General features: G+C 51.8%; 9 protein-coding genes across 9 annotated transcripts; 6 read left to right on the top strand and 3 right to left on the bottom strand.

Annotated features, from left to right (window-relative positions):
• Positions 1-1,021: 1,021 nt before the first annotated feature.
• On the top strand, positions 1,022-3,135 carry COCVIDRAFT_111867 (GMC oxidoreductase; the record flags this gene model as incomplete). The annotated part of the gene is made up of 2 exons (XM_014696355.1): positions 1,022-1,086; positions 1,149-3,135. 2 exons carry the CDS (start codon positions 1,022-1,024, stop codon positions 3,133-3,135), a joined length of 2,052 nt encoding a protein of 683 aa, XP_014551841.1.
• A 485-nt stretch (positions 3,136-3,620) lies between these two features.
• Positions 3,621-5,903, bottom strand: COCVIDRAFT_111898 (hypothetical protein; the record flags this gene model as incomplete). Its single annotated transcript, XM_014696354.1, has 7 exons — positions 3,621-4,154; positions 4,206-4,378; positions 4,462-4,622; positions 4,702-4,943; positions 5,007-5,371; positions 5,432-5,665; positions 5,717-5,903. The coding sequence occupies 7 exons, from the start codon at positions 5,901-5,903 to the stop codon at positions 3,621-3,623; spliced, it is 1,896 nt and encodes a 631-aa protein (XP_014551840.1).
• Positions 5,904-6,386: 483 nt separating this feature from the next.
• COCVIDRAFT_30707 (hypothetical protein) lies at positions 6,387-8,789 on the bottom strand (the record flags this gene model as incomplete). Its single annotated transcript, XM_014696353.1, has 1 exon — positions 6,387-8,789. One exon carries the CDS (start codon positions 8,787-8,789, stop codon positions 6,387-6,389), a length of 2,403 nt encoding a protein of 800 aa, XP_014551839.1.
• Positions 8,790-9,322: 533 nt separating this feature from the next.
• On the top strand, positions 9,323-11,010 carry COCVIDRAFT_30706 (hypothetical protein; the record flags this gene model as incomplete). The annotated part of the gene is made up of 3 exons (XM_014696352.1): positions 9,323-9,433; positions 9,608-9,922; positions 9,976-11,010. 3 exons carry the CDS (start codon positions 9,323-9,325, stop codon positions 11,008-11,010), a joined length of 1,461 nt encoding a protein of 486 aa, XP_014551838.1.
• Positions 11,011-11,550: 540 nt separating this feature from the next.
• Positions 11,551-12,766, top strand: COCVIDRAFT_111884 (hypothetical protein; the record flags this gene model as incomplete). Its single annotated transcript, XM_014696351.1, has 2 exons — positions 11,551-12,335; positions 12,415-12,766. 2 exons carry the CDS (start codon positions 11,551-11,553, stop codon positions 12,764-12,766), a joined length of 1,137 nt encoding a protein of 378 aa, XP_014551837.1.
• A 1,054-nt stretch (positions 12,767-13,820) lies between these two features.
• COCVIDRAFT_30704 (hypothetical protein) lies at positions 13,821-14,468 on the top strand (the record flags this gene model as incomplete). Its single annotated transcript, XM_014696350.1, has 1 exon — positions 13,821-14,468. One exon carries the CDS (start codon positions 13,821-13,823, stop codon positions 14,466-14,468), a length of 648 nt encoding a protein of 215 aa, XP_014551836.1.
• A 173-nt stretch (positions 14,469-14,641) lies between these two features.
• COCVIDRAFT_70316 (hypothetical protein) lies at positions 14,642-15,331 on the bottom strand (the record flags this gene model as incomplete). The annotated part of the gene is made up of 1 exon (XM_014696349.1): positions 14,642-15,331. A coding segment is annotated over one exon (690 nt), but the record flags the coding sequence as incomplete, so codon positions are not given.
• A 1,544-nt stretch (positions 15,332-16,875) lies between these two features.
• Positions 16,876-18,184, top strand: COCVIDRAFT_111880 (hypothetical protein; the record flags this gene model as incomplete). Its single annotated transcript, XM_014696348.1, has 5 exons — positions 16,876-16,908; positions 16,981-17,205; positions 17,265-17,559; positions 17,614-17,769; positions 17,835-18,184. The coding sequence occupies 5 exons, from the start codon at positions 16,876-16,878 to the stop codon at positions 18,182-18,184; spliced, it is 1,059 nt and encodes a 352-aa protein (XP_014551834.1).
• Positions 18,185-19,268: 1,084 nt separating this feature from the next.
• Positions 19,269-20,261, top strand: COCVIDRAFT_30701 (hypothetical protein; the record flags this gene model as incomplete). The annotated part of the gene is made up of 4 exons (XM_014696347.1): positions 19,269-19,301; positions 19,379-19,588; positions 19,651-20,101; positions 20,170-20,261. The coding sequence occupies 4 exons, from the start codon at positions 19,269-19,271 to the stop codon at positions 20,259-20,261; spliced, it is 786 nt and encodes a 261-aa protein (XP_014551833.1).
• Positions 20,262-20,449: the final 188 nt, after the last annotated feature.

Raw genomic sequence — 20,449 nt, 5'->3', positions numbered from 1 at the left:
CCTCTGAAAAACGTCCGCTAGGAGCATTTTTTACCAGTAATACCCGTACCGACGGTTAGCTCGTCGGTAGATATGAGCCGACATGAAAGGTGGGTGCAGTGGGTGCAGGCATGAAGCTTGCGTAGGTATACCCCATCACCCATGTGGAATCCGTCGTGGAGAACTCGTTGATGGGCCCTTTGTGGTTGTGCTGGGACCTGGGCGTGATGATGAGCATAGGAGAGGCCCACTCTGCGGCACACCTCCCAGCCAATTAGCGCGGCGGCTGCTTACATACGCGCGTGAACGGCACATGTCCAGTCAACCCCTAGCGGCAGGATTTCTTTAAGCTTCTCTGATTGGCACTGCCACAAGTTGCAGCATCGCGAGATTGTATCCCGTCTCCGATTCTTGACATTTGGGAGGAAAGAAACCCTATCGCGTCGGTGGAGGCACTGGTCTGGGAAGAAGAGCGTCGAGTCATGGCCATCGGGACGGCCCCCTCAAGGTTTCGTCCAACGTCTTGGGCGGCCCGAATCCTAGCACGTTTGACGCGCGGTCCCTCGACTCTCCTGCCTAGAGGAAATGCAGCCTAGCATCAACGACCATTTCCCTTTGTGTGAATAAATTGGCCAGACTGACTCGTGGCACCGCAGACAGGGCTGCCACTAGTGCTGCAACCACGAAGCGTGGGGCATCCCACGGATGCCTCTGGATTGCGCTACTGCGAGATTGACCCTTCTTACTAGGTTTGGAAAAGCGAAGGTCGACATGTTTGGCTAGAGACCGTCTTTTTAGCAAATCTTGGGCGCAGAAGGGGATAGTTAGTCGGTGATCCCAATCACGGTGCGGACGACTTTCTCTGCCGGCAGGACGAAGTGGCTGCGTCAGGTGAACCGCATGCTAGGATAAATCGTGAGGACGACTTGCCTTTTTCTAACTTCCCTACACACTTTCTTTGCCACTGTGGTGTGCATATCAACCTTCGTTTTTTCCCCCAGTCATTCTTTTTACTTAATTTTGCACATAAGGTACTATAACCATGATTGTCATCAAGGCTCTTACCGTCCTTTCATTAATTACTTCCTTTGCGGGTGCTCGTATCATGTATGCTTCCCTATCCTTATACCCACACATGACTTAGTCACATGTGCTCACTACAACAACAGCGATGGTGCCCAGCACACCCCTTATGGCGGCGCCAACGTAAAGCGTGCTACCAACATTACCGACACCACTACTCTACAAGACTATGAATATGTCATTGTTGGCTCTGGTGCTGGTGGTTCACCCCTCGCGGCTAGGCTGGCTCTTGCTGGCCACAAGGTCCTTTTGCTAGACGCTGGAGACGACCAAACGAACTCGACGGAGTACAATGTCCCAGCATTGCATGCTGTTGCAACCGAGTATGAGCCTATGAGGTGGGACTATTTTGTCAAGCACTTTGATGACGAGGAAGAGATGAGGAGGGACACCAAGCTCACCTACGAACTTCCTGATGGTTCTCGTTACACCGGCGCTACCCCCCCTGCTGGTGCGAAGCCACTGGGCATTTTATACCCCCGTGTCGGATCCCTGGGCGGTTGTACAGGACACAATGCCCTTATTGCCATGTATCCCTACAAAAGTGATTGGAGGAACATCCAAGAACTCACTGGCGATGATTCCTGGGACCCAGAGAAGATGCGTAATTACTTTGTCCGTCTCGAGAGGTCACGCTACCTGCCTAGCAGCATTGTTGGCCACGGATTCACTGGCTGGCTCGAGACTTCACTGACCGACTTGACGTTGATTGCCCAAGATCTCAAGGTCGTCTCTCTTGTCTTGGCCGCCGCTACCGGCTTGGGCAAGTCCCTTCTTTCGTCGCTCTTGACTACCGTTACTGGCTTGACTCAGGTGCTGCTCCGTGACCCCAACAACCCCAGCCCCAACCGCGATTCGCAAGAGGGCTTGTGGCAGGTTCCTCTGACCATGAACATTCCTAGCTACAAGCGTGCCGGACCAGTCGACTTCCTCCGCCAGGTCCTCGAGGCGAAGAACTCCGACGGCAGCCGCAAGTACCATCTCGACATTCAGCTCAATACTCTTGTCACCAGCATCAGGTTCAACCAAACCGCCGATGGCAAGCCCAAGGCTACTGGTGTCAACTTTTTGACTGGAAGGTCCCTCTACGGCGCAGACCCTAGACGTCAGTCTGGACGTGCTACTGGCAAGGGCACCAAGGGCGCTGTCACTGCTACCCGAGAGGTCATCATCTCTGCTGGCGCTTTCAACACCCCCCAGCTCTTGAAGCTTTCTGGTGTTGGACCCAGGGAAGAGCTCGAGAAGTTTGGAATCGAGGTCGTCAAGGATCTTCCAGGTGTAGGTACCAACCTCCAGGATCGCTACGAAGTCCCCGTTACCGGCCAGGCCCCAACCAAGATCTCTCTCCTCAACGGCTGCACTTTCCTCGAGGGCTACGACAAGTGCCTTGAGAAGTGGGAAAACCTTCCTCTGGGTATCGGAAAGGGTGTCTACGCTACCAACGGTGTTGCTTTGGCCATTACCCTGAGGTCCAGTGGCTCCATCCATGGCAACGCCGATATGCTCGTTGCTGGGTGGCCTGCTTATTTCAACGGCTATTACCCCGACTTCTTCAAGAACGCCACCAAGGGTCAGGACCACTGGACCTGGCTCACTCTCAAGGCCGAGTCTCGCAACAATGCTGGTACCGTCACTCTGCGCAGCGCTGATCCTCAGGACGTTCCCGAGATCCGCAAGCGCAACTTTGCTGTTGGCGGTGACGAGGACCTCCAAGCCGTTGTCGAGGGAATGAAGTACAGTCGCAACGTCTTCAAGAGCCTCATCCCTCTCGACGGCAAGTTCGAGGAAGTCTGGCCCGGCCCATCCGTTCAGACCGACGATGAGTTGAAGGAGTTCGCCAAGTACCAGGCCTGGGGCCACCATGCCTCTTGTACATGCCCCATTGGTTCCGATGGTGACGAGATGGCTGTCCTCGACTCCAACTTCAAGGTTCGCGGTATCGAGAGTCTCCGTGTCGTTGATGCCTCTATTTTCCCCAAGATCCCTGGTACCTTCCCTGTCATCTCCATTTACATGATCTCGGAGAAGGCTTCGGATGTCATCATTGCGGATGCTAAGAACTCCAAGGCTTAGATAGTAAAGATAGTCGTTCGTTGATAAAAGCTCACACCCCCTTACCATCGCTACTAATACATTAATCTTTACATACACATTTCCAACATGTGCATATTTCAAGAATATTATAGACTTTCCCTTTACACAATTCGGGATATACCGTGATGTTCCCTGTCCTTAAAAAGGCGCTCGCTTATCGCACGCTTGGGGGTGGGTCTGTGGAGACATTTATCGATTTTATCTATATGTCCGCTTTCTTATTAGATCCGAGTAGTATCGGACAATTGCTCAATAATAAGCAAAAAAAAGGCGTCCCGTCCCGTGCTCCGCAACCAAAGAAAAAACTCTAAACTGACTTTTGCTGTCAAAAAACAAACGTTGCTGTATGATATCGCAAGTAAAAGAGCTAAATGACCGACTAGCCATGTCATCACAACTCTAAGGTACGGTACATTAGCACTTAGCAAGTACCCAACACATCATCTCACTTGACACTGAGTCCATCAAGCCCCCGACACAAACCGCACTCTCTTCGCCGCCCTCTCACCCTCCAAAACCCCCGCCTCCTCCGCCTTCCTCATCAACACACACCCCCGCCCCGCCACCTTCTCCCTCCTCTCCCTCATCCCCTTCCACCGTCTCGGCGCCACCTTTCCCACCGCGACCTCCTCCTCCACCCCATCCACCTCCACCTTCGCAAACCCCAGCAAATTCTCCTTAGTCTTATTAACACTCCCATATGCATTCTCCCACTCCCTCACCCCCACATGCGTGAAGTACAGCACCTCGGTGAGCGCGGGTCGCTTGCGCCGGGGAAATTCCAAGCAGCGGAACACCAACTCTTCGAGGCGGCTAGAGTAGCTGTAGGAATAGTTTTCATGGTGCTCGAAGCCGAGTTGGGAGTGCTCGGTGCTGGTCATGCCGCGCGAGACCCAGGGTTCCATCATGTTGAGCATGATGAGGCCGACGTTGAAGATTTCAGAGGCGATGTCGATGGGTTGGTTGCGGTAGTCTGGGAAGTTTTTGTAGTCGTGTTCCTTGGGTTGCGTTAGCTGCGAGGTTATTACATGTGTGGGTGGAGAACTTACCGGTGGACCAAACCCGTTAGTACCGACACCGAGCGCCTTGTACTGTGGATTCTCAAAGAAGCAGTCGTCGTTGAAACAGAGGCCGAAATCAATCATTTTGGGGGTTGGATAGGCAGGGTAGTAGTCTGGCTGTGGTGCTGCGAAGACTATGTTGTAGGTTTTGATATCTGGGTCTAGCAGTAGCGAGGATGAGAGATTAGTGCTACGTCTTCGCATATGAGGGAAATCGACTGGAAATAAATGGGTGGATACTTACTTATGATGGGCTTCCATCCTTCAACAGGCTTCAGATTCAAGCCCTCCCCGTAACTATCCAACGGTAGGTGCTTAGGCACTGGTCTTCCCAGCGCCATGACGAACACGGCTTCAGCCATTGCGCGAAATACGAGCCATAAGAAGGGTTCGGGGAGTTGTTTACTGTTAAAAGATTTAGCATAATCCAATAAACAATTGATAGTAAAGAGAGGAGAAAGAAAAAAAAAAGGGGGAAACTCACCCCGGATTCACAACCGCATGTTTCGCCAGATAATCCCCCAGATCACCATGCTCAGCGTACTCCATGAAGATATAGCCGAGCTGCGGTGAGCTGGTTCTTCGACGAATAGCTGACCCGTACGCTTTGAGGATATGCGGGCAAGGTACGTCAGAGAGCTTCTTATGCGCCTTGTCGTATTCGCGGTTGAGATTTTTCTCGACGTCGCGGGTTGTCAGTGAGCCGGTTATCTTGACAACCATTCGCTGGTGTGTGTTGTCAGTCCTTGTTTTTCTACTTCACATGCAACTTGTGTGTATTGTACTTACCTTTAAGATGATATGATCTGCAGACACGAGCACGAACAGATGCACAATGCGCTGGGTCTGGTAGTCACCGAATGTCGCCTCTGGCACTTGCATGAGCGTTCGCTCGAAGACCCAGCGCGAGCCGGCGGGTTTTTTGGGCTCGTTAGCTGGTCGTGGGTCGTGTAGGTTTACGAAGGCGATGTCTGACATTGTGGCTTTTGGGATTGGGTCCCTGGTGTACAGATGGTCGCCGGCGCCTGCAGGACGGAGATGTGGGAACTGTACGACGTGTCTCTCGTAGAATTGTCTTCCACGGGTTATGTAATGGGTGTGCTCAGCAGGAGTTCTATCCTTCCATCTATTGATGAGGGTTTGGGCTTGTAATTCTGTTTTTGAGGTCAGTACCCGCGTTGGAACAGGGAAAGTGGATGATTGCTAGAACGTACCGGCTCGTAGTCGAATATCTGTGACCCGGCATCCATATACAAAAGCTCTAAAGTCATTGTGCTCCTCCTGACGGACGTGTTTGTCGGCATATGTGAGCAGAGCTGCATGGTTTTCGAAATTTGTTCGGTGTAAACGTGGATCTGGTTCGCTTTCTGCAATCACAATAAATGGCTCTCGGCTGATGGCATCAGTATTTCCCCATGCGTGAATGACCTTCTTTTCCGACGGTATAGCTAAGTATATATGTGAGCGATGTGCTTCGCTAAGTGTGTAATTGAACTTACTTCCTGTTCGCTGCCAATGCTTGAGCTTGTGACCGATCACAAACAGACGAAAGTCCTCGCCATGACCTCCTTCACTTTGGATAGAGTGGATCCAGCCTACTTCCAGTGTTCTAGGAATGTAAATCTGCTCTAGTGTGGCAAAGTCGATTTGCTGTGCAGCATATTGTGCTTCAATGTTTACAGCCATAGCAGCGTGTAAAAAAATTTTGTTTTGGTAAAGTAGATGGCATGAGATGATTCAAATCGGCACTCAAGTCGTGGTTGTTGAAGATACAAGTGGCGCTTTGGGTCTTTGTTCAGTGCATTCACACAAGTCTTTGTGTCGCTAATGGCCGGATTTGGTGTTGTGTTTACCACAACTTTGTTAAAAATCAAACAAAGACGAAGCATTGTGATGGCGTGGAATGTATGAAAGCCATTTGGAATTCTATCTCAGCACGGTGGAATATTGAAGAGGAATACACGGCTACAAGGCAAACTTTCCATGCTGGAGTTCTTGGACTCTCACATGCAGACATAGGTTTGAAGTGTTGCATCACCTGTGGTCAAATCTGTTCTGTGCGGAAACATGGCTTTGGCAACAACCGTTGCAGTGTCAAAAAACAAGTTGATTTTTGGCCAAGGATATCAACGTCATACATTCGTAACTACGTGCCCTCATATCAACTCTTCAATGCCCCCCCGGCGGTCTCCAGTCGAAAAGATCGCCTGCTTCTGTGCTCCAGGGTCCAACATCCAAATCCACAACAGGGCTCGGCAACTCGACTTCTTCCTCAGCAGCTGGCGGCGGCACCTTTGTATCTACTTGCAAACTCTGCGTTCTTTTGAACTTACGTCGGGGATCTGTTTTCTTGATAAGTGCGCCTAGCCCGCTATCCTTTTTCTTTTTCTTCTCTACGGCAACTGTACTCGTCACTGTGGGCTCATTGGCAGTATCTGTAGTGGGGCTGCTAGGCTTAGGTAGATTGAGCCTTTCCCATTCTTCCGAGATACTAGGAATTGGTGCATCGTTCTCACTTCGAACACGTCGGAAGGTACGGTTCGGCGACTTGCCTGCTTGGTTCGTTTCTCCCCCATCCTCAATAGGATCTGCGAGTACTTTGGCGAGGTTCTTGGGCTTTTGAAGGAGTCCAGCGAGCTCAGTGGTACTCATCAAAGGCGCTTTTTTGTTGGTTCGTGAGGGGCGCGGTGAGAGCAACACGGGTTCACCATGAGCTGGTAGCGGCAGAGCGTTTTGCGTGGGACTTGTCAAAGCTGATGGCTTTTTGGTACGAGGAGCAGTCTTCTTGAGTATGCCACCCGTGGAGAGCGGTACTTTGCGAGAAGATGTTGCTGAGGTTCGTGATTGTGCGTCGGAAACTTCCGTATGTGCTGGAGACACGTCTCTCGATGCCGGGATCACTGGGTCCGGTGGTACAGGAGACGGAACCTTTGGTGCCACTTTGGGCTTCTGTGCCTTTTTCGTAGGTCTTTTTGCAGTTGTCTCATTAGTGGATGATATTTTCGATTTAGTAGCTACAGGCTCAAGAGTGTTTGTTTGAACGGTCATGTTGCTGGCCGTTTTGTCTGCAGTATGTTTAGATTCCGAGATACTATCGACGGCACGTGAAGATGCTGAACCAGGGCGTATAGGTGATGAAGCAACTAACAACTGCTGATCCATAAGACCATGGATGATTTCTGGATCTTCCTGGAGACTGGGCGACGGTAGGGATGGAGACTTGGAGACTCTTGCTCTCTTTGTCGCGCCGTGATCCACATTTGTCAGAATTCGCTTGTTCTTTGGCGGTCTTTTGGCTGAGATGGAACCATCGTCTCCCTGTGCAATGAAAGGCAATGACTGCTCATCCGCTGTACGGGAAGCTGCCCGCCTGACCTTGGTGCCAGTTACTCTAGACCCACTATCGGCCTTTGTATTTTCTGCTGGTAGAGCCTGGCACAACAACTTCCCACGCTTTACTCCAGTGGACAGTCGAAGGCATCGTGCCTTGCGAGCCGGAGGCGACGAGGGCGGTGGTGGTGGGGACGGTTCTTTGCGTCGTACTTGAACTGGTTGCAATGCAAACTCGATGTTAGACAAGCGATTTGAGGCGCTCACTGGAGGCGAGGAAGGTGGAGCTGGCTGCCTGGGTGTCTCCAGAGCCCGTACACCAGGTAACGGCATCTTGCTCTTTGGAATTCTTGGAGTCTGTACAGGAGGTTGAGGAGGTAGAATTGTTTTAGCAGCCCTGGACTCTTCTATCTTATCGGTAACTCGAGGTGGCGTACCCGGTAGTGTGATATCGGAGAACATGGCCGGGTGAGGCTCGGGCTCGGGTTCGTCTTCTATTGTAATGACGGTAGCCGTAGGGGGTATGAATTTCGCTGGCTGTCGAGCTTTGCGTGCAGCTACAGCCTTTGTTGGTCTAGGCGATGCTTCTTTTGGCTCGACATTCTCTTCCTGTGCGGGACTAGACGCTCGCCAGCTTGCGGGCGCCTGAGTCGTCTTCTGTCTCTTTGCAGCCCGCTCCCCAGCCAACTCATTTTCCTTTTCCTTTTCCTTGCGAGCGTCGTATGGTGACTTTATGGGCTGTGCCTTGCCAATGGGCCCCTTTGGCGTCCCGAGCAGCGTATTGAGGGATTTGTGGCGCAGTTGCGAGGCAGCCTTCTGCGCGGTTGGTGGGGCCACTGACAATGGGCGTTGGTAGGGCTTTGTCTGGGAAGGCGGATTCGGAGCGGGTGGCAGGTCCTTGGCCTTCCTGCCCAGGACAGCGGCCAGATCCGTGTGCGTGACACCCACCGGCTCTGAAACCTCGACAAGAGCGCCATTGTTCAGGTTCAGCTCGTCGCCCTCGTGCAGCTCATCGCTGTCCTTGTAGTAGGTGTCGCCGAGAAAGTTGCGGGCCTGGTCGTAGACCATGACACGGTTGTTGAAGGTATGGAACTTGAGGAAGCCATCCTGCCAGCGCTTCTGCTTGCGGCGGACATCGTGGGTGAAGAGACAGCGGAACTCGGCGACGGGCGCGGTGCTTTGGGAGGCCTGGATGGCAGCAATGGCGGAGGCGTGCTGGGTATTGCGCAGAGGGGCCGTCATGGCACGGGCAGTCTGGGGAGACGGGTGGTGGGCGGATTTGTGGGATGCATGGGTGCGGGCGCGGGGCTGGTGGGCAGAGTGAAGGAGGCGCGACGCGTGCTACGAGACTCTTCCGCGTCATCACGTGCGTGCCTTGGCGCGGCTTACTGTGCCGGGTGTGTGTGTGCGTACGCAAGTAGACGGAATAGTCGTAGAGTACATTCACCGCCGAGACACCCGGCGATACGTCAGGAGCTGTGTCTTTCTCCACTTCAGTCATGCCACGTCTGCGGTGCCTGGCGCTGACTGGGCTGACGAGCTGAGGGCATGCAAAGCAACGCAATCCACTCGCGGGGCCGCCGCCTGTGCTCTCCCTCTCCTTCATCCATGCCCAACCCAATCCGCCGCCTCACGGGCACAGCCACCGCTAGCCAATCTGCGAATTGCCCATCGCCCATTGCTTAACGCCAGTGTCTGCTACTTGCAGCGTTAGCATTGTCTTCTTCTCTACCTAATACCTTCGCCTGCAATTGCTTGCCCCCTACTCCTTCAAGATGCAGCGCATGCAGAGAATCACGGGCCGCTTCTTGACGCGTACGCCCAATGAGGCCGACGTCGAGGCCATGCTCAAGGACTTTGAAGACTCCAAGGTCATGTTGGAAAAGGTGCGTTCCATTGTGGCTTGTCGCCTCAAGCCATGATCTGCTCTGGACATGTGGGGTCGTCGCGAGACATGCCCTCCCTGGCATTGGCTTTGTCCTTGCCGTTGACAAACAACGCGCTGTTACTTTACTGTCTACTATCGCCTACGTCCTAGTCGACTAACAACCCCTTTTTAGCTTGAAGCCTCCGCAAAGCAATGGAGAGACGCCTGGACAAACATTCTCAACCACCAGCTGTCCTCGGTCGAGCAGCTCTACACCATCTTCAAGCCTCTCGGCGGCGAAGGCGGCTCCAGCACACATGTCCATGTCGAAACTCCGGCTGATGTCTTGGAGCGTGTCCACGGCCTCCATGAAGCCTTCTCCGAACTCAAGACGGACATGATGGAAGAGGTCAAGGACATTGACAGGAAACTTGTCGTGCCTGCTAAGCTTGCCCGTGATGCCTTGAAGCCCATGGAGAAGGCCATCAAGAAGCGCGAAGACGCAAAGGTTCGCCATGTTTTGCACCAGCTTGTCCGTCGTCACGCTCATTCTTTACTCAGGTCGATTACGAACGCTACAAGAGCCGCTGCGAAACCCTACAGAACAAAAAGACACGCTCTGAGCGCGAGAACAGTGCGCTTGCTAAACACGAAGTCGACCTTGAGCGCTCTACCCATGCCTACCACCTCGCTGACGAGAATCTCCGTGAGCGTCTCCCGCGCCTCAATGCTGCCACCTTTTCCATCCTACCCCACCTTCTCGCCAACCAGATTGTGTTACAAAATAACCTGATTGGAAACTTGTACACTGTACTACATCAATACTCGAACGAGCAAGGCTACCCGGACCCCCCGCCTGAGCCCGAAGAGGTAATACCCGTATGGGACGCAAGCTTTACACCACTGCGCACAGAGATGGAGACAAACTTTGGCTTGCTCAAGTCAGGAAAAGCAGTTCACATGCCTATGCGATTGCCAGACAAGGGAGACACTGTGACAGGCCTGGGAATTAGGAACAAGGTGCTGCCCAGCCGGAGAGCTAGTAGCAATGACAGCATACCTACAATCAGCAGCGCCGGGAGACCGGCGCGGCCCCCACCTTCTCTGTCTTCAACATCGGAAGGCGCTCCTCCACCCATCAGCCTAGCCAGCAAACCTTCATACAGTTCGCTCAGTGCTACAAAACCCAAAATCTCTGGCTCGCCCCATCTGAGCGCTGGTGGGGACATGTACGGCCGGCGTCTGTCATCTACATCCCAGGCTTCCTCGTATTCGAATGGCACCAATGGTGATGGTTACTTCAATAAGATCCCGTCAGCCGCTTCTAATGGCTCAACCCCAGGTGGATATCCAACCTCTCCCAATCCTGCGGCTGGAAAGAAGAAGCCGCCGCCACCTCCGCCAAAGAAGATAGGCTCTTTCCAGTCCGAGTACGTGACGGCCATGTACGACTTCGATAGCCTTACACCTGGTGATTTGTCGTTTAGGGAAGGTGACCGGATTAGAGTCATCAAGAAGACGCAGAGCTCACAGGACTGGTGGGAGGGCGAGGTTCATGGGCAGAAGGGCAGCTTCCCTGCAAACTACTGCAAATAAGTGTGGGCTTACGACACAGACATGACATGCGGATGAGAGACAAAATGGGACTAAAAAAAACTGATATCCAAAACTGCATTAGACGGAGGCGTTGGTATCCCTATGTGGCCTTAGTTACTCCTGAGGCTGAATAATTATTATTGTTTGAAGTTTCAACAGAATTGAGACATTTTCACAGCCAACACCATCTCCATGCAAAGGTCACCAGCCTCCTCCATGAAGTGGCTTAGCCCTCCGAGTCCATACAGGTTCTTGTCCAATCACACGTTGCGATATGCGTAGTTGCATCGACTGTGCCACCAAGACTCCGCCTCAGGCGCTTTTTGGCCCCCCGCCCAGCCCGCATACCCCTTAGCTCCCGCCATCCCATGTCGTCGTGTGCCTGGTATGCTTGCACGTGTAAGAGCATCGTGACACTGCCACACTCGCAGCCCGCGACAACCTTATATATGGTCCAGCGCTCTATCTGATTTTCCCTGGTTCTTGCCAAAGGAAAATATGGCTGAAAAGACGCCAATTCAAACAAATCACGAGAGCTACATGCTCAAGCCTCCCTTCTCTCCACAGCCCATTCCACCAAACTCCAATGCAGATGCGGATAATACTGAATCAACAGCTGGGACCTTGAGTCAGAATGAAACCACTCCTCTCAACAACACACAATCTTTTCTCCAATCATCCACCAACCGGCCCTTATCAGCTCTTGACTCCCTCCCTACCATAACCGGGAAAAGCGACCACATCATCAGGCCCGAGTATGAAATCCCAGCTTTCCTCGCCTTTGATCTCGACCTCGCTCGCCTAAACCGCATTCATGGCCACCTCTGGATGGCCGGCCGTCCCATGCGTGCCCGTCCTCTGCACCGCTACACAATGCTCGGCATGCAAGTCATCCAGACCCAACAAATGGACCTGCACCTCCTAAAATTCAGCTCAAAACTCCTCATCAAGCCCCTCCCTGAATGGATCCTCTGCCACAAATTCTGGACCGACTGGATCTGCACCCACGACTCCTGCCCCTCCTCTGACGATGGCAAACGCGAACAAGGTTGGCTCTGGAAAAGCGCTGCCGGTTTCCTCGTTAGCTACGTCTGGCTAGTTACTACACCTCTTGACCTCAAGATCGCGCATGAGAATTCCTTACTTCCGACGTTTGTAACTTGGCATTGGTGGAAGGCCTTTGTTAGCGATTTCATCGCCCATGTGGATATTGACACGCTGCATCAGGTGAATAAGAGGTATCAGTTTGGGGATTTGAGGCTCGGTAGGATCAATACGACGTATCGGGTAAGATATGCGCATACGCATTTTGTGAGGGGGTATCTGTATGTATTTCCCCTTTCCCCCCTCCCGTTTTTGATTCTTTGTGGAAGAGGGTTTTGCTAATGGGAAGTTTTTGGATAGATGGGGCTACAACCGCTACGTCATCTTCTTCCAGCGGAAATTCTCCTGGGTCCTTATCGTCTTCGTTTTCTTCTCCGTCGTGCTATCGGCCATGGAAGTTAGTTTCTCGCTTCCATCCACATCGCCCGTTTCGCTCGAAAACGATCAAGCATTCGTCCAAGCAGCGTTTGTGTTTGTCGTCTTCAGCATGATTAGTGTGCTTGTTATCTTGGCGTTTGTGGTTGTGATTTTCGTCGGCACGTTTGTGTTTAATATGGTCATGGCGATTTCGCATGCAGGGAGCGAGCAGAGGAAGAGGAGGGAGTTGGCGGAGAAGAGGAGGCAGGCGCTGGAGAATGGAGGGGAGTCGTAGGTGGGTGTTTTGGAGATGGAAGATGAAATTTGGTCTTTCTCGACGTGTTGATGATGAATGAATCACGATACCAGCGGCATATTACGAGGAGTTTAGAGGCTGACGAACGGCAATGACGGATTTCAGGTATGTGTAGAGCGAGCACTTACGTCCACTGATGCATGGTTCTTCTCTCAGGCATTGACGATCAACGACTTTGGGATGGTTTTTGCATTATCATAATTTCCACTCTATATCTAGGATTTATAGACTATTTCCCCTGCGCAAAGAAATATGACCTCACTGCAATAATCTAACTACATATACTTGTGTCTTTGCCCGCCAATGCTTACTAGAATGCAGACCAGCGAAACCCTGCTGTGACTGGCGTATGTAGTATATGAAGTCGGACAAATCCGCTCTAGCCTGCCATGCAATAAGACCCCGCCGCTCACACATGACTCTCCTCCATCCCCCATCCCCGCAAAACACTCCCCACCGCAATCCCCATCCCAAATACCCACAGCTAATAACCCGGAACCACACAACGTCCACAAGACACGTGCGCGCAGGCTTCGGCCAAGCAAGTACCGAGAAAAAACCGTCGCATGCCATGTTTTCTTGATGTACCGTGTTCTTTTAATCTAATTCGCGCTGGTGACGGCGTCGGCGAGCATCCTTGCCGGTTAATATGGAAAGCGGGATGGTGAGGCGGAATCGCGAAACGTCATGGGACGCACTTTTTGTTCGGTCTTAATTATGGTGTGCGAGAAGAGGACAGAATGGCATTAACTGTTGCAGAAGACGTATAGTATCTTTTATTCGTATAAGATGGGCGCGGAGTTTGGAGAAAAGTCTCCTGGAGAAAGTAAGAAAGTTACTGACAATTCTTCTCTCTCTTTTTTTGACCGCAGAGTTTCGAGTCATATCTGAACGCGTTCTTTTACTTAGAGTTTGAAGCCGTTTCTCGTTGACGTGGAGTATTTGTATACACTTTTTTCCCCAGAAAAACACCAGGAGAAAGAAAAAGAGCGACACCTCAACCCTATCCAAACGACGAAAAGATCGAAAAAAAATGCGTTTCCTCCTCCCCCTCCTCTCCCCCCTCCTCCTCTCTGCCACCACCTCCGCCTCCTCAGATTCCTCCACCCCACCTGCCGACGAACCCACCCCAGTCGGCGCCCTGTGGACCGCAAAATGGAACGACACGAGCCTCACCCCCTACACGCAGCACTGCCGCTCCACCTCCAGCTACACCGCCAAAATCTACAAACTCAACGAACTCTACCCAGACCTCGCCGAGCAAGCCCCCCAACTCAAAGTCTTCTACAACAAACAACTCTACGCGGGGTCCTGGGACGGCATCGACGTGCACGGCGTAGGCCGCGAGCTCATCGCCATGCACATGACCGACGTGCCTTACAAAGTGCGCGAGTGGCTCAAGAAAGAAACGCTGCAGCGCCATTTTAGTGTGCAGGATGATTTGGTGTTTTTTGCCCCGGGAGCGATTTATCCCTTGCTGCCGCTTTGGGTGGAGGATGTGGAGGAGGAGCAGGGGAAGGAGTGTGAGGGTGTGTTTGAGGGGCTTGAAAGGTATAGTAATGAGCTTGGGGATGGGAAGGTGGTTGGTAAGGTTAGGCATGAGAGTTTGGGGGACAAGGAGGTGCGGTTTACGGTTGAGGCGATGGTGGTTAAGGCGAGGGAGGGGAGGGATGAGTTGTGAATGGGGTTTGGGCTGCTAAGGCAACATGTTCTCCTTTTTTTTTCTTCATTTCATTATCACATAGGGATATGGGGTTTGGGAGGTTGTTTTTATTAAAGATAAGATGGGGTTGGAACAATGTTAGCACTGCTGCATCTTGCAAGAAAGAGAAAAGGCCAATTTCAAACTGCTTCGTCACGACTGCCATCACGTCTTGCCTGTTCCTTTTCAACGGCCGCAATCTCCCTTTCATGTCTCCTTCTTACGATGCCCAGCATGATGGTGTTGTATACCAAGAACAGCGCAGCAGCAACGACACTGCATGCCGCTGTAACCACAATCGTCACACGAGCAGTAACACTATACTGCCCGTCCTGCGCAGAATACACATTCACAATGGTCGAAATAAGACCCGCAATGCTATTCAGCAGCGCAGGCAGGAAAATCCTATGAATCACCCACACGTAGTTCTTGCGATGTTGCCACCACAGCCACAAGCACCCCGCGACGCCAATGCCACACGCAAAGGCCGCGACGTACAGCAGAGGAATGTTGCGCACGGTTTTCAGAGCCGCGGCACTGAAGTCATTGTCCCCGGGCTTTGCGTCGGTGCGTTGGAGTTTGGTAAATGTCGCGGGGAAGACAATGTAGCCAGCAAGTAGGAGCCAGACGAATGCTGAACAGAGCAGGTTGTGCAGTGGGGAGACGGAATCGAGGCCGAGCAGCATGTCGATGTAGCGTGTGCGTGCTGTGGTGCGGCGGCGCTCAATACCCGGTCTCTGAGGGCGTGAATTGGTTGGTACCGAGTTTGCAGTTTGCCCATGTTGGCGTGGTGGTCGCGCTGGGTGGGCTATGCGTGTTGAAGGTGTCCGACTCGGTGGTGGTTTGGTAGGGATATAAGACCCCGCCGAGCTGCTGTCATTTCTTCCCCTCTCTTTCTTATTGCTGGGCGTGTAGTAATTGGTCGTTTGCTCTGATACGGAGGATGGCATGGCTGTATCGCTTGTTGGCTTCGATGAAGACCGGATTGAAAATCTTTTCGACAATAGTTGATATTGAAGATGGCTACGGTCGTACGTGAACAGACTCCACTCAATGTGCGGGGCTTCAAAAGGCGCTCATTGTGCGGATATATGTCGTAAACGTACCGCTCTTCACTATCTCCCCAGACGCCTTATGCCGTCACTAGTCTACCAGGCCTTGCGCAGGTACGCAAAACCGGTTCCTAGCGCATTCCCACATCGCGCTGCAGGGCTTGGCCTCACTGGTAACGGCTTCTATCTGGATTCTAGACGGCGCCATTGCTTGTTTGCGATAGGATTTGCAGAAGGCGATGTGTGGTGGATGGTGGTTGGCGGGTGTCGTGGACTTGGTGGAGAAGAGGGCTGTCAGGGTCTGACATTACGTCATTCCTCAGCTCTCCCCTGTGCAACGCAGATCGTGGCCTATGTACTATTGCGCAATCAACTTTTCTCCATCAAGCCGAGGGTGCGAACATGTGGGCGCAACATGTCGCAGATACCCCGAGGGTATGAAACTCGGTTACTTTGGTCCCTTCGATGTGATCCCGTCTCTTGACAGCCAATCCGTCCTTGGCTCTTGTATCGCATCCCCCTTACCATCATTGGGAACTCTTGTCAAGCCTGATATTGGTGGAATCAAGATAACTGCTTGAAATCTCTGTTTCTAGTTGGTATTTCTGCCGTACTAGGGGGTATATCTAACAAAGCCACAGCGTGTTCATCGTCTGGCCCGAGCACGATCTCAACATTACTCCACTGTTGCGCTCATTTCGCGGCCACCTCTTTCTATACAAACATGGATGTATCTATATGTAGCATTTCGACACGAAAAGGTTCATACGTAAGAGAATTTCCCTTCTGCAGAGATGGAGTTGCACAGCATTCAGCCACCTAGGTAGCGCGGAGCGGGATTGGTTTCCTCCCGCTTAGACGACATGCGCTCCTCCACAGCAGAAGGCCTAACATATGGAAAAGTCCAGCGGCAAACTTCTTCCATGGGTAGATGAGACCGGATTATGCCGCAATTCTTCGTTCCATCTAGCCTCTAGAACCAATCCCTGCGTCCCTCATATAGCCTCACATCACCCTATTGGACGGACAAACCCCGCGTCTGCATACAACACAGAGCTAGGCTACGACTGGCGCATTATTTCCGATCAATATGGTTTGCGTAAGATGAGGCCTACACTGCCATTGCATGAGCCAGGCACAGGCGCCCAGCAGGCAGCGGGCCATTTCGGTACGGGCTGGCACAATCTGGTAGTACCCTACGGTCGGGTTTTTTTCATATGCAGTGAACATAATGAAAAGAAAGGTGAAGCGCCTGGACATGCGGCTGGATCTTCATCACTAGTTTTTTTTTATACTTTTCGTTCAGTCTTGGATTTCAAGACTCCATTGACATAATGGCGGGTGGAGTTGCTTCAGAAGCTGTTGTTGTGAGTGTTCCATTATGGCAATGCCAAAGAGGCGGTGCGGTATGATATTCTTTCTAACTCTCATGTACAAAGCCCATTGAGGCTATGTTATTAGGTCTCTCTACATTCGTAGCGTCTGGTCGTCTTATTCCACGACTCGTGCAGCGGCAATCTCTTACCCTAAGTGATTGCTTCCTGGTCGCATCAATACTCGACGCCATCGGGCTCTTCGCAACCGATGTCTTGACGTACGAATGGGGAGGCATGTCTGAGGACGAAGTGGAAATGTCAGATGCTCGCGCTATTGCCCTCAAGAAAGTAAGGAGTCTAATCTGGCTGCTCATGGGGTATTGATGAACTGATGTCCTTTACAACAGGTACAATTTGCTGGCAATGCTTTCTATGATACCGGAATCTACTTGCCAAAACTAGCCATCCTCGCATTATACTTTCGTCTGATCCCGCCGACAATGCCATGGTTGCGAAAAGCGCTCTATGCAGTGGCGGTATTCACGGGAAGCGCCATGATCACAACATTCTTTCTAGATACCTTCTGGTGCGGCTCTGAAGTGTCAGTGAACTGGTCTCTAGAAGAAGGTGCATGCAACACCTTCACTTCAAAAACGGTGTTCAGGATCGACTGGAGCATGAATATCGTGTCCGATGTGTTGAGTATGCTCTCGATGTTTTCACTATATTCTCAGCGATTATCTGACCAAGAGACAGTTTTTGGATTGCCGTTCCCACTTCTTCACTCATTGCAACTCCAGCGCCGACAGATCTGGGGTCTTATCGTCACATTTTGCCTCGGAGCTGTCACCATATCAATGAGTGTTGTTCGATTTGTGACAATAGAGGTCATTTATGCCTGGACCAACGTTTGTATGTCGTCATATTCTGGGCGTAGCAGAGCCGCAAAGAGGTCACCAGCACTAACACATCTGCAGTCGTACTTTCAATGGCTGAGTTGGCCATTGCCATCATCGTAGTATCGCTACCATCCATGAGATCATTCCTTCGGCGCGGTGGCTTCTTCTCCTTCCACAAAAAATCACGCACATCGGATTCGCGCACGACCTATGGCCAACGGACACCTGCCAGTGGCTCGCAGGGTTTTATGCGTCCTTCCAGAAGAGGAAAACACACCGTTCGCATACATAGCGACGAGGAGTCTGGAAGCGAGGTGGAGCTGAATAGTCTTGGGAGGAAGGATGTCATTTACGAGACGCGGCGGGTCAGTGTGCAGTTTTCGCGGTCGCAGGACGAAGACAGCGAACCTGTTGGAAAATTGCCATGAAGAATTATCCCGGGGCTGGCCGCCCGACAGGATTTTCAGCCAGTACGGGGGGCCGACCGAGGTGGTATGAGACTGAAGGATCGAGGCAGGGTCCCATTAATGTAGTTACAGTACAGCAGTCTCAGTAGATTTTCCTTATTAATAATTACTAGCCATGGGAATTCAGGATTCGGCCTTGGTGAGCGCGTAGCCATTGGCATGATGGCGCTCTTTCATCCATGTTCACATGGCGGTCCGCGTTGGCGGCCGAGCGCCCGCGCCTCACGGGGAGTTGCTCCAAGCGAGCCCTGAGCGCCGCTGGCTCCACCTTTCCAGACATCTTCATTCACCTTGGCTTCGAACCGTGCCGCAAGCATGCTGTGGGGTGGATCAGCATTGGCAGAACGCTTCGCTTATATTGCACTTTGTCTGGCAAATTAAGCCACCGGTTCCATGCCAAATCACAATCAAGAGCAGATGTCCAACCCTTACTACACATGGCAAACAATGATGACTGCGACTGACGCTGATGTATCACACGGCAGCCTGTACCATCGAAGACGATGGCTGGAAAAATACTATGGATGAAAAATGGCCCATATAGCATCAGGCTATTCCCGCCTTGAGTCTGGATAGCAGTATCAAAAAACCCAGGCCAACGGTTCAGCCGACGAGCCAAACATGGGCTGCTGTTGGGACCGGTCCATTCCTTCGCGGCTTCAAAACCGTCTCCCATTCCCAAAGTCCCCCCTTTCCGCGCGCATGCATGCAATGGAACGTGTCCCATCATTCCTTCAAACGCTATTGAGGCCTAATATCCGGTCTGCACCCTCTCGTGATAGGTGGTGTAGTCGCCCCTCCCCTCCAACATACGACCCAAGGTCTTGTCGTTGCGAGACGTGCGCTGGTGTGCAATCTATCCTGTGCCCCCCCTGCAAACATTGATAATGTTGCCTGCCTTGTATACAAATGCTCATGTAGAAGGGTTTTGTTTGTTCACAACTTTCTGAAGCGAGCGAACCGCCTTTTCTCTCTTCTTCATTGGGTCTTTTCGCCTTTTCAACTTTGTGACGCGATTCTCGTCACACTACGCACGCGAGCAACAATGGCACATCGCATTACCGGGCAAGATTGCATGGTGAGTTTCTCCCTAAAGTTATAATATCACATACATGTACGTTCTGCATAGGCTGACGGGATGGAATGGTTTTTTAGATCTCAGAATGGATCCTGTTAATCTTCGCTTACATCTTCGTTGCTCTACGCATTTACACGCGCTTGGTCCGGTTACATTCGCGCCTCGACTTGTCCGACTATCTGCTTATCGTGTCGGCGCTGGTAGCCCTGGGCCTGATCATATGTGACACGCTCACATTCCGCATGGGCGTCTTGGACGCATACGAGACATCTGAGAAACTATCAAAGGTCAGTTCCATCCTTTGCCGCGAGAACCCAGTTGTACACGACTAACGCTGGTTTCCTGCTAGATCTCGTTTGCTTCAAACTACTTCTACGATGTCGGTATGGGGTTCCCCAAATTGAGCATGCTCGCGTTCTACTGGGCGTTCTTCAACCTGGCTGGTCATCCTGGACTGCGCAAGATGCTTTTCGCTATTACAGCATTTGTGGTCGCGTGCTATGTCACCATTCTCTTTGACGATACCTTCTTTTGCGGTGTCCCTGTCTCTGAACAATGGTCTCAAGAGGAGGGCGCGTGCTCTGTCTTCTATGCGCCAGAGCCATTCATACTCAACTTCACGCTCAACCTGGCGTGTTACCTTGTTGTTTACGCTGTCCCTGTTGTCCTTTTGGCCAAGGGAGTGCTAAGGTCTTCGACGGGCGTTGCTCTTACCTTCGCCTTGGGTGCTTTGACTATTGCATCCGGTATCGTGCGTTTCGTCTGCCTTAAAGTTGGTACCGGACAGGAGAACCTCGTTTGTAAGTACAGTCATATCCGAACTCCCGTCTTCAATCTCAAGCAGAGTGACTGACATGTCTTTTGATAGATCCTTTGAGCATGGTAGAGATGACACTCTCCATCATCGTTGTCGCGCTGCCTGGACTGAAGCCGCTTGTGCGAAAAGAGACAAAGTACTAGCTGACTGTCGGGAAGGAAGAGAGGCATTCGGAAGGATGGAATTTGGATGTTGGATGTGATGCAAAATAGAATCAAATAGACTATAAATTTATTCGTCAACTATTAGGCCACTTCACAATCTCCAGACATCCATCTAGCTGTATTTTTATGGCATTTGGTATGTGAGGTGCTCGTGTGAGCAGATTGGG

Source organism: Bipolaris victoriae (assembly GCF_000527765.1).
Source record: "Bipolaris victoriae FI3 unplaced genomic scaffold scaffold_126, whole genome shotgun sequence".
Classification (NCBI taxonomy): domain Eukaryota; kingdom Fungi; phylum Ascomycota; class Dothideomycetes; order Pleosporales; family Pleosporaceae; genus Bipolaris; species Bipolaris victoriae.
Note: the sequence above shows the minus strand (reverse complement) of the source record. Positions and strands in the feature narration are given on the sequence as shown.